Source organism: Bombina bombina, chromosome 5 (genome assembly GCF_027579735.1).
Source record: "Bombina bombina isolate aBomBom1 chromosome 5, aBomBom1.pri, whole genome shotgun sequence".
Taxonomy (NCBI): Eukaryota; Metazoa; Chordata; class Amphibia; order Anura; family Bombinatoridae; genus Bombina; species Bombina bombina.
The window spans coordinates 36,054,907-36,067,557 of NC_069503.1; the positions used below are offsets into that span (position 1 = coordinate 36,054,907).

The 12,651-nt window shown below is 37.1% G+C and overlaps 1 protein-coding gene across 1 annotated transcript in view; it reads left to right on the forward strand.

The window, feature by feature from the left end:
- The window catches only part of LOC128659777 (zinc finger protein 721-like), a 183,579-nt gene that overhangs the window by 38,358 nt on the left and 132,570 nt on the right, over nt 1-12,651 (forward strand). The window contains exons 2-4 of the mRNA XM_053713352.1: nt 8,160-8,215; nt 9,481-9,579; nt 10,585-12,168. Coding sequence (XP_053569327.1) covers nt 10,635-12,168 — 1,534 coding nt within the window. The 5' untranslated portion in view covers nt 8,160-8,215; nt 9,481-9,579; nt 10,585-10,634. The remainder of the gene's footprint in view (nt 1-8,159; nt 8,216-9,480; nt 9,580-10,584; nt 12,169-12,651) is intronic.

Sequence of the window (12,651 nt, forward strand, 5' to 3'; positions counted from 1 at the left end):
GTATATAGTCTCACTCTCTTTCTGACTTATAAATGTTACCTTAGCAGCTTGCCTCTGTACTACACACTAGTATATAGTCTCACTCTCTTTCTGACTTATTAATTTTACCTTAGTAGCTTGCCTCTGTACTGCACACTAGAATATAGTCTCACTCTCTTACTGAACTTATTAATGTTACCTTAGCAGCTTGCCTCTGTACTGCACACTAGTATATAGTCTCACTCTCTTATTGAACTTATACATGTTACCTTAGCAGCTTGCCTCTGTACTGCACACTAGTATATAGTCTCACTCTCTTACTGACTTATTAATGTTACCTTAGCAGCTTGCCTCTGTACTGCACACTAGTATATAGTCTCACTCTCTTACTGAACTTATATATGTTACCTTAGCAGCTTGCCTCTGTACTGCACACTAGTATATAGTCTCTCTCTTACTGACTTACTAATGTTACCTTAGCAGCTTGCCTCTGTACTGCACACTAGTATACAGTCTCACTCTCTTACTGACTTATTAATGTTACCTTAGCAGCTTGCCTCTGTACTGCACACTAGTATATAGTCTCACTCTCTTACTGACTTATTAATGTTACCTTAGCAGCTTGCCTCTGTACTGCACACTAGTATATAGTTTCACTCTCTTACTGACTAATTAATGTTACCTTAGCAGCTTGCCTCTGTACTGCACACTAGTATATAGTCTCAATCTCTTACTGACTTATAAATGTTACCTTAGCAGCTTGCCTCTGTACTGCACACTAGTATATAGTCTCACTCTCTTACTGACTTATTAATGTTACCTTAGCAGCTTGCCTCTGTACTGCACACTAGTATATAGTCTCACTCTCTTACTGACTTATTAATGTTACCTTAGCAGCTTGCCTCTGTGCTGCACACTAGTATATAGTCTCACTCTCTTACTGACTTATTAATGTTACCTTAGCAGCTTGCCTCTGTACTACACACTAGTATATAGTCTCACTCTCTTACTGACTTATTAATGTTACCTTAGCAGCTTGCCTCTGTACTGCACACTAGTATATGTCTCACTCTCTTACTGACTTACTAATGTTACCTTAGCAGCTTGCCTCTGTACTGCACACTAGTATGTAGTCTCTCTCTTAATGTTACCTTAGCAGCTTGCCTTTGTACTGCACACTAGTATATAGTTTCACTCTCTTACTGACTTATTAATGTTACCTTAGCAGCTTGCCTCTGTACTGCACACTAGTATATAGTCTCAATCTCTTACTGAACTTATTAATGTTACCTTAGCAGCTTGCCTCTGTACTGCACACTAGTATATAGTCTCACTCTCTTATTGAACTTATACATGTTACCTTAGCAGCTTGCCTCTGTACTGCACACTAGTATATAGTCTCAATCTCTTACTGAACTTATTAATGTTACCTTAGCAGCTTGCCTCTGTACTGCACACTAGTATATAGTCTCACTCTCTTATTGAACTTATACATGTTACCTTAGCAGCTTGCCTCTGTACTGCACACTAGTATATAGTCTCACTCTCTTACTGACTTATTAATGTTACCTTAGCAGCTTGCCTCTGTACTGCACACTAGTATATAGTCTCAATCTCTTACTGACTTATTAATGTTACCTTAGCAGCTTGCCTCTGTACTGCACACTAGTATATAGTCTCTCTCTTACTGACTTACTAATGTTACCTTAGCAGCTTGCCTCTGTACTGCACACTAGTATACAGTCTCACTCTCTTACTGACTTATTAATGTTACCTTAGCAGCTTGCCTCTGTACTGCACACTAGTATATAGTCTCACTCTCTTACTGACTTATTAATGTTACCTTAGCAGCTTGCCTCTGTACTGCACACTAGTATATAGTTTCACTCTCTTACTGACTAATTAATGTTACCTTAGCAGCTTGCCTCTGTACTGCACACTAGTATATAGTCTCACTCTCTTACTGACTTATTAATGTTACCTTAGCAGCTTGCCTCTGTACTGCACACTAGTATATAGTTTCACTCTCTTACTGACTAATTAATGTTACCTTAGCAGCTTGCCTCTGTACTGCACACTAGTATATAGTCTCACTCTCTTACTGACTTATTAATGTTACCTTAGCAGTTTGCCTCTGTACTGCACACTAGTATATAGTCTCACTCTCTTTCTGACTTATTAATGTTACCTTAGCAGCTTGCCTCTGTGCTGCACACTAGTATATAGTCTCAATCTCTTACTGACTTATAAATGTTACCTTAGCAGCTTGCCTCTGTACTGCACACTAGTATATAGTCTCACTCTCTTACTGACTTATTAATGTTACCTTAGCAGCTTGCCTCTGTACTGCACACTAGTATATAGTCTCACTCTCTTACTGACTTATTAATGTTACCTTAGCAGCTTGCCTCTGTACTGCACACTAGTATATAGTTTCACTCTCTTACTGACTAATTAATGTTACCTTAGCAGCTTGCCTCTGTACTGCACACTAGTATATAGTCTCAATCTCTTACTGACTTATAAATGTTACCTTAGCAGCTTGCCTCTGTACTGCACACTAGTATATAGTCTCACTCTCTTACTGACTTATTAATGTTACCTTAGCAGCTTGCCTCTGTACTGCACACTAGTATATAGTCTCACTCTCTTACTGACTTATTAATGTTACCTTAGCAGCTTGCCTCTGTGCTGCACACTAGTATATAGTCTCACTCTCTTACTGACTTATTAATGTTACCTTAGCAGCTTGCCTCTGTACTACACACTAGTATATAGTCTCAATCTGTTACTGACTTATTAATGTTACCTTAGCAGCTTGCCTCTGTACTGCACACTAGTATATGTCTCACTCTCTTACTGACTTACTAATGTTACCTTAGCAGCTTGCCTCTGTACTGCACACTAGTATGTAGTCTCTCTCTTAATGTTACCTTAGCAGCTTGCCTTTGTACTGCACACTAGTATATAGTTTCACTCTCTTACTGACTTATTAATGTTACCTTAGCAGCTTGCCTCTGTACTGCACACTAGTATATAGTCTCAATCTCTTACTGAACTTATTAATGTTACCTTAGCAGCTTGCCTCTGTACTGCACACTAGTATATAGTCTCACTCTCTTATTGAACTTATACATGTTACCTTAGCAGCTTGCCTCTGTACTGCACACTAGTATATAGTCTCACTCTCTTACTGACTTATTAATGTTACCTTAGCAGCTTGCTTCTGTACTGCACATTAGTATATAGTCTCACTCTCTTACTGACTTATTAATGTTACCTTAGCAGCTTGCCTCTGTACTACACACTAGTATATAGTCTCAATCTGTTACTGACTTATTAATGTTACCTTAGCAGCTTGCCTCTGTACTGCACACTAGTATATAGTTTCACTCTGTTACTGACTTATTAATGTTACATTAGCAGCTTGCCTCTGTACTACACACTAGTATATAGTCTCAATCTGTTACTGACTTATTAATGTTACCTTAGCAGCTTGCCTCTGTACTGCACACTAGTATATAGTCTCACTCTCTTTCTGACTTATTAATGTTACCTTAGCAGCTTGCCTCTGTACTGCACACTAGTATATAGTCTCACTCTCTTACTGAACTTATATATGTTACCTTAGCAGCTTGCCTCTGTACTGCACACTAGTATATAGTCTCACTCTCTTACTGAACTTATATATGTTACCTTAGCAGCTTGCCTCTGTACTGCACACTAGTATATAGTCTCTCTCTTACTGACTTATTAATGTTACCTTAGCAGCTTGCCTCTGTACTGCACACTAGTATATAGTCTCACTCTCTTTCTGACTTATAAATGTTACCTTAGCAGCTTGCCTCTGTACTACACACTAGTATATAGTCTCACTCTCTTTCTGACTTATTAATTTTACCTTAGTAGCTTGCCTCTGTACTGCACACTAGAATATAGTCTCACTCTCTTACTGAACTTATAAATGTTACCTTAGCAGTTTGCCTCTGTACTGCACACTAGTATATAGTCTCACTCTCTTACTGAACTTATTAATGTTACCTTAGCAGCTTGCCTCTGTACTGCACACTAGTTTATAGTCTCACTCTCTTACTGACTTATTAATGTTACCTTAGCAGCTTGCCTCTGTACTGCACACTAGTATATAGTCTCACTCTCTTACTGACTTATTAATGTTACCTTAGCAGCTTGCCTCTGTACTGCACACTAGTTTATAGTCTCACTCTCTTTCTGAACTTATAAATGTACCTTAGCAGCTTGCCTCTGTACTGCACACTATTATATAGTCTCACTCTCTTACTGAACTAAAAAAATGTTACCTTAGCAGCTTGCCTCTGTACTGCACATTAGTATATAGTCTCACTCTCTTTCTGACTTATTAATGTTACCTTAGCAGCTTGCCTCTGTACTGCACACTAGTATATAGTCTCACTCTCTTACTGAACTTATATATGTTACCTTAGCAGCTTGCCTCTGTACTGCACACTAGTATATAGTCTCACTCTCTTACTGAACTTATATATGTTACCTTAGCAGCTTGCCTCTGTACTGCACACTAGTATATAGTCTCTCTCTTAATGTTACCTTAGCAGCTTGCCTCTGTACTGCACACTAGTATATAGTCTCACTCTCTTTCTGACTTATAAATGTTACCTTAGCAGCTTGCCTCTGTACTACACACTAGTATATAGTCTCACTCTCTTTCTGACTTATTAATTTTACCTTAGTAGCTTGCCTCTGTACTGCACACTAGAATATAGTCTCACTCTCTTACTGAACTTATAAATGTTACCTTAGCAGTTTGCCTCTGTACTGCACACTAGTATATAGTCTCACTCTCTTACTGAACTTATTAATGTTACCTTAGCAGCTTGCCTCTGTACTGCACACTAGTTTATAGTCTCACTCTCTTACTGACTTATTAATGTTACCTTAGCAGCTTGCCTCTGTACTGCACACTAGTATATAGTCTCACTCTCTTACTGACTTATTAATGTTACCTTAGCAGCTTGCCTCTGTACTGCACACTAGTTTATAGTCTCACTCTCTTTCTGAACTTATAAATGTACCTTAGCAGCTTGCCTCTGTACTGCACACTATTATATAGTCTCACTCTCTTACTGAACTAAAAAAATGTTACCTTAGCAGCTTGCCTCTGTACTGCACATTAGTATATAGTCTCACTCTCTTTCTGAACTTGTAAATGATGGTGTCTATGAGGACTACTCTGCCTTTTGTACAGCAAGGTCATTACATATCCTCAATAGACTTACAGGATGCGTATCTTCACATTCCGATTTATCCAGACCACTATCGGTTTCTGAGATTCTCTTTTCTAGACAAGCATTACCAATTTGTTGCTCTTTCGTTTGGCCTTTGCTCGTTTTCATATGAGAACTCTGCAGCTTTGCATGCTGAATCAATGGTGCAGCGATTATACTCGGATATCACAGTTGATATACTTAAATGCCAACATTCAACTCTCTCTGTCCTGGTGGTTGGACCATCATCGGATTCTTCAATGGGCCTGTTTTGTTTGTCCTTCCTGGACTGTGATTTTAACAGATGCAAGTCTCACAGGTTGGGGAGCTTTCTGGGGGTCTCTGACAGTACAAGGAGTTTGTAATGCTCACAAGGCAAGGTTACCAATCAATATTTTAGAACTCTGTGCTATTTTCAGGGCTCTTTATGCTTGGCCTCTATTAAAGAGAGAATCATTCATTCATTTTCAGACAGACAATATCACAACTGTGGCATATGTCAATCATCAGGGGGGATTCTCAGTCCTTTAGCGATGAAAGACGTATCTCAGATACTTTCTTGGGTGGAATCCAACTCCTGTCTAATTTCTGCAATACATATCCCAGGTGTAGTCAATTGGGAAGCGGATTATCTCAGTCGTCAGTTTTTACATCCAGGGGAGTGGTCTCTCCATCTAGATGTATTTTATCTGATTGTACAGATGTGGGGTCTTCCCGAAACAGATCTAATGGCTTCCCATCTAAACAAGAAGCTTCCCAGCTTCTTGTCCAGGTCCAGGGATCCTCAGACGGAGATGGTGGATGCGTTACCAGTTCCTTGGTTTTTACCAACCTGCTTACATTTTTCCACCTCTAGTTCTTCTTCCAAAGGTGATCTCCAAGATCATAATGGAACAATCGCATGTGTTTCTGATAGCACCAGCATGGCCTCACAGGTTTTGGTATGCGGATCTTGTCCGGATGTCCAGTTGCCAACCATGGCCACATCCTTTAAGGCCAGACTTTCTGTCTCAAGGGCCATTTTTCCATCGGGATCTAAAATCGCTAAATTTGAAGGTATGGAAATTGAATGCTTAGTCATAGAGGTTTCTCTGACTCAGTGATTAATACTATGCTACAGACTCGTAAGTCTGTTTCAAGGAAGATATATTATCGGGTTTGGAAAACCTATATTTCATGATGTTTTTCTAATAAATTTTCTTGGCATTCTTTTAGAATTCCTAGAATTTTACAGTTCCTTCAGGATGGTTTGGATAAAGGTTTGTCTGCAAGTACTTTGAAGGGACAAAGCTCTGCTCTTTCTGTTTTATTTCATAGAAAGATTGCTAAACTTCCTGATATTCACTGTTTTGTTCAGGCTTTAGTTCGTATCAAACCTGTTGTTAAATCAATCTCTCCTCCTTGGAGTCTTAATTTGGTTTTGAATGCTTTGTGGACTCCTCCTTTTGAGCCTATGCATTGTTTGGATATTAAACTACTTTCTTGGAAAGTTGTTTGTTTCTTTTGGCTATCTCTTCAGCTAGAAGAGTTTCTGAATTGTCTGATCTCTCCTGTGAGTCTCCGTTTCTGATTTTCCATCAGGATAAAGCTGTTTTGTGGACTTTGTTTAAATTCCTTCCTAAGGTTGTGAATTCTAACAACATTAGTAGGCAAATGGTTGTTCCTTCTTTGTGTCCTAATCCTAAGAATACTCTTGAAAGATCATTACATTATTTTGATGTTGTAAGAGCTTTGACATATGTCGAAGCTACTAAAGATTTCAGGAAGACTTCAAGTCTATTTGGGTTTTTTTTTCTGGTCCTAGGAAAGGTCAGAAAGCCTCTGCCATTTCTTTGGCATCTTGGTTAAAGCTTTTGATTCACAAGGCTTATTTGTAGGCGGGACAGTCTCCGCCTCAGAGAATTACAGCTCATTCTACTAGATCAGTTGCCACTTCTTGGGCTTTTAAGAATGAAGCTTCGGTTGATCAGATTTGCAAAGCAGCAACTTGGTCTTCTTTGCATACATTTACTAAATTTTACCATTTTGTTGTATTTGCTTCTTCTGAAGCAGTCTTTGGTAGAAAAGTTCTTCAGGCAGCTGTCTCAGTTTGATTCTTCTGCTTACAATTTAAGTTTTTTTTCTTCTAATTTATAAGAAAGACTTATTTTTTTGTGGATTTAATTTTTTCAGCGGAAATAGCTGTTTTTATTTTATCCCTTCCTTTTCTAGTTACTCATCTTTGGTCTTCCATATCTTGGTTATTTCTATCCCATTAGTCACTAGATCATGGACTCTTGACAATTACATGAAAGAAAACATAATTTATGTAAGAACTTACCTGAAAAATTAATTTCTTTCATATTGGGAAGAGTCCATGAGGCCCACCCTTTTTATGGTTGTTATGATTTTTTGTATAAAAGCACAATTATATTTCCAGTTCCTCTTTTTGTATGCTTTTTTACTTTTTATTTTATCACCCCACTACTTGGCTATTTGTTAAACTGAATTGTGGGTGTGGTGAGGGGTGTATTTATAGGCATTTTGAGGTTTGGGAAACTTTGCCCCTCCTGGTAGGATTGTATATCCCATACGTCACTAGCTCATGGACTCTTGCCAATATGAAAGAAATGAATTTATCAGGTAAGTTCTTACATAAATTATGTTTTCTATTAGCTGCACCTGTTTATCATCAGAACGTTTATCCCACTGATCTGTGACTGATTCTTGTTGTTAGTAAAGACCTTAGTAAGTGTATTCTGCACCTTCAGCTGCTGTTTTTGTCACATAATCACAGACTTAAAGGGACAGTGTCCTGTAAATTTGTTTTTCACTTAAAATAACAAGAAACCCCAAATGTTTTTCATTATTTAAATAGAACATATAATTTTCAACAACTTTCCAACTGACTTCTATTATGATATTTTCTTCATTCTCTAGATATCCTTTATTGAAGCAGCAGCAATACGATACTGGGAGCTAGCTGAGCAGATAAGGTGAGCCAATGACAAGAGGCTTGTATGTGCCACTAATCAGCAGCTAGCGCACCATAGTGCATTTTTTGCTTTGTCACAAAGGTCCCCAAGGGAATAAAGCAGATTTGATAATAGAAGGAAATTGGAAAGTTGTTTAAATTTGAATCATAAAAGTGTAATTGTGACTTTGCTGTCCCTTTAATGTGTTTCTATTGACTTATTTTACCGGTGTATAAAATAGTATAAAGTGTATGGGAAATTTCACCTTTAGCTTTATTTTTATATAAAATAACTGCTGTCTGTAATTTATTTTCATTATTAAATTGTACACAGCCTTTTAAATGACCTGAGGCTCCGGCTCCTACTTAGCATATGCAGGAGATCACATTATATAAACATATGAGTCTGTTATTGGCTGATAGCTGTCACATGGTACAGAGGCAGAACTACATTTATCAGAAAACAATCTACTGCTCTTTTAAATTCATAGTAAGTTTTATTGCATTGTATTTTTATTATGCATCTGTGGTTTTGTAATTCTATATTTTATGGTTCTTTTAAATGGACTGAATTTGTCAAAAGAACATCTCATTATATTATCACTCTATGTAAACACAAATTCTTATATTTTCTTAACTTTATCCAGGAAAACAATTGAAATTAACATTTAAGTGTTTTCTCTCCCACACCCCATATGTAGTGTGATTTAAGACAACTCAGCATTGACCAAGAGAAGTTAAAGGACTGGGGGTGGAGCACATAACAAAATGTCTGACAGTGAGAATTAGTAGGGAGTACAATACCAATACTGCAGTATCCAATTTAACTTTTATTTAAACAACTGATATTTAACATTTGTTTCAGGAGAAAATCTTGTTTCATAGAAATGATAGAAAACAAAGATTATAATATATTTGTAAAGTTGTGATATGGTCCCACTTAAATTGATTTTCTACCATTATGTTGTGTAGATCTGGGAAGATTCATATTTAAGGGGTAATTATAACACCCACAGAACTACCTGTACTAAATGCTTGTGCTGAATCAATAGCACATATGTAATAACCTAATCAGCTGATCTGTATCACATGCAATGTAATTATAAAACTCACAGAGCTAACTGTACTAAATGCTTGTGCTGAATCAATAGCACATATGTAATAACCTAAGCAGCTGATCTGTATCACATGAATTGTTATGTGTGCCTTTAATTATACCATACGTACAGTTAGTCAGAACCATTATTTATTATTATCTGTCTAAACCATTTAATATACTTTTTACAGACATGGCCAGAGCACTGATGTAACTGGAGTGAATAAGGGAACCTTCTTCCTGAGCACAGACATTGGAGCCTGTTATCAGCATGAACTCATATGTGTAAGGTGAGTAAAATAGATATTATGCTGACTTTAATTACTGTGAATATAGAATAAATCAGTCATTAAACAAATATAAACTATTACATTTATATCTGCATCTTTAAGAACATTTATTTCAGTGACCATTATAAAGAAGGAGCAACATCCATCGGGTTGAGGAGGAGGGTAAAAAATACTACTCCCCCCTGTCCTTTTAGACAGACCATGTCCTACAACTGCCTAACATCACCCCCAGACCATGTTCATTACTCAGAACACCTGCAACTCCATCTTCCCCTGCCCTGACCTCGCTCATGGAACACCCATAACTACACCTATGCCTACCTTTTTCCCAAGTGCTCCCCACCCCAGAACCACCACTGATTTGTGTTTAATTTTACAGTGAGTTTTATTAAACTAAAGCAGTTTTTGGCTGTTTATATAAATCAAACAACCACACCCTCTCAAAACATCTCACACTGATAATTAGTCTGTGTCTGTGATGATTAAGACATCATGTTCTCAACCAACTGGTTAAGCATGAGCCGGGCAGGGCTGTATTTGCAGTTGCTTGTGCAATGTTAAATGAGGATGGTGGATGCCACCTCTCCTGCCCAGAATACAGATGTACTTGTTCCCTGGCTGAGAACATTATCCACATGCACTTTGTTTAATGCGGCCCTATAGCTTGTTTTCATCAGTAATTAAGTTTACTATGATGTAGTAATCAATATAACAGAGAGACCAAGCAGGACTACAAGGCACTTGTATTAAATCAAGTTTTGAGCTTTATTTGTTCAGATATTAAAATCCACAAAAACGAGCCTGACAGCTCCTAAGACAAAGTGTCTATGATGTAGTAATGTTTATATTATATGTCATCCTTTTTAATTTGTGATTTACAGGTAAATAAATGTAAAAATATAAAACAGAAGACATGTTTTAGTATAAAAAATGTGTTTTTTATTGAGATGGATTATATTATAAAGAATAAAGTCTTATTTTTCTTAATTACATTTTTTTATGTAGACAAACACGTGAATAGTTCATATCCATCCTTCACTACAGGAAGCATCAGAATGATGCCGCAAACTCCAAAGATCGAAGACACTAATGACTATTCACAAACATTGGGGATATCACAGCAGATATTTAAAGATGATGATGAATTGGCAGGAACAGGGAAGCAATCATTATGTGCAGAGAGAAATTTAGTCATCGAACAAGAGGACAATATTTATGACTTATCTAGTGAAATGATTATCCCAGAAGATAAACCACACATATTTACTGAGTTTTCAAAATATATTAAAGAAGGGAAAAGTCTTCAGTCTAACCAAATGATTCATACAAAGGAGAAACTTTTCAAATCTACAGAATGTGAGAAAAGCTTTAGATGGAAGTCTCATCTACTAGAACACCACAAAATAAACACTAGTAAGAAGCCACACACATGTACAGAGTGTGGAAAAAGTTTTCCAGATAAAAGTAATCTGAAAACTCATGAAAGGAGTCACACAGGAGAAAAGCCTTTCACATGTGCAGAGTGTGGGAAATGTTTTACACAAAAAAGTAATCTGAAAACTCATGAAAGAAGTCACACAGGAGAAAAGCCTTTCACATGTACAGAGTGTGGGAAATGTTTTACACGAATAAATAGACTGAAAACTCATGAAAGGAGTCACACAGGAGAAAAGCCTTTCACATGTACAGAGTGTGGAAAAAGTTTTACAGAAAAAAGTAATCTGAAAACTCATAAAATGAGTCACACAGGAGAAAAGCCTTTCACATGTACAGAGTGCGGAGAAAGTTTTACACGAATAACTAGTCTGAAAAGTCATGAAAAGATTCACACAGGAGAAAAGCCGTTCACATGTATAGAGTGTGGAAAAAGTTTTACACGAATAACTAGTCTGAAAAGTCATGAAAAGATTCACACAGGAGAAAAGCCGTTCACATGTACAGAGTGTGGAAATGGTTTTACACTAAAGAGTGATCTGAAAAAGCATGAAAGGATTCACACAGGAGAAAAGCCGTTCACATGTACAGAGTGTGGGAAAAGTTTTACACTAAAGAGTGATCTGAAAAAGCATGAAAGGATTCACACAGGAGAAAAGCCGTTCACATGTACAGAGTGTGGAAAAAGTTTTACAGAAAAGAGTTCTCTAAAAAAGCATGAAAGGATTCACACAGGAGAAAAGCCGTTCACATGTACAGAGTGTGGAAATGGTTTTACACTAAAGAGTGGTCTGAAAAAGCATGAAAGGATTCACACAGGAGAAAAGCCGTTCACATGTACAGAGTGTGGAAAAAGTTTTACACGAATAGATAATCTGAAAAGTCATGAAATGAGTCACACAGGAGAAAAGCAGTTCACATGTACAGAGTGTGGAAAAAGTTTTACAGAAAAGAGTTCTCTAAAAAAGCATGAAAGGATTCACACAGGAGAAAAGCCGTTCACATGTACAGAGTGTGGAAATGGTTTTACACTAAAGAGTGATCTGAAAAAGCATGAAAGGATTCACACAGGAGAAAAGCCATTCACATGTACAGAATGTGGAAAAAGTTTTACACGAATAGATAATCTGAAAAAGCATGAAAGGATTCACAAGGGTAGAAACCTTTCACATGTTTAGAAAGTAGGGTTGCCACCTTTTGCCCAGCCGATTCCCTGAGACTTTGCAAATGGCCGTGGTTGAGGGTGTGGCCTTAAAATATATTTTACCATTTTTTGGTCTGCCAGTAAAGGATTGAGTGTTATAATGTTTAATTTAATACACACACAACGACGATAGCTAGATATAGCCAGATATATACAGTTTGGTAGACAGACTGACAGAAAGGTATATACATAAACAGATAAACAGATAAAGACATATATATATATATATATATACATATATATATATATATATATATATATATATACAAATGGATAGAAAACAGTCATAAAGAGACAGATATATAAATAGATACAGACTAGTAGATAGTTACTAACATATTAACAGACCACTAGGGGAGTACAGACCGCTAGGGGAGTACAGACCGCACCCGGTTGACACCCTCCAAACATTCATTAATTATGACACCGTTTTT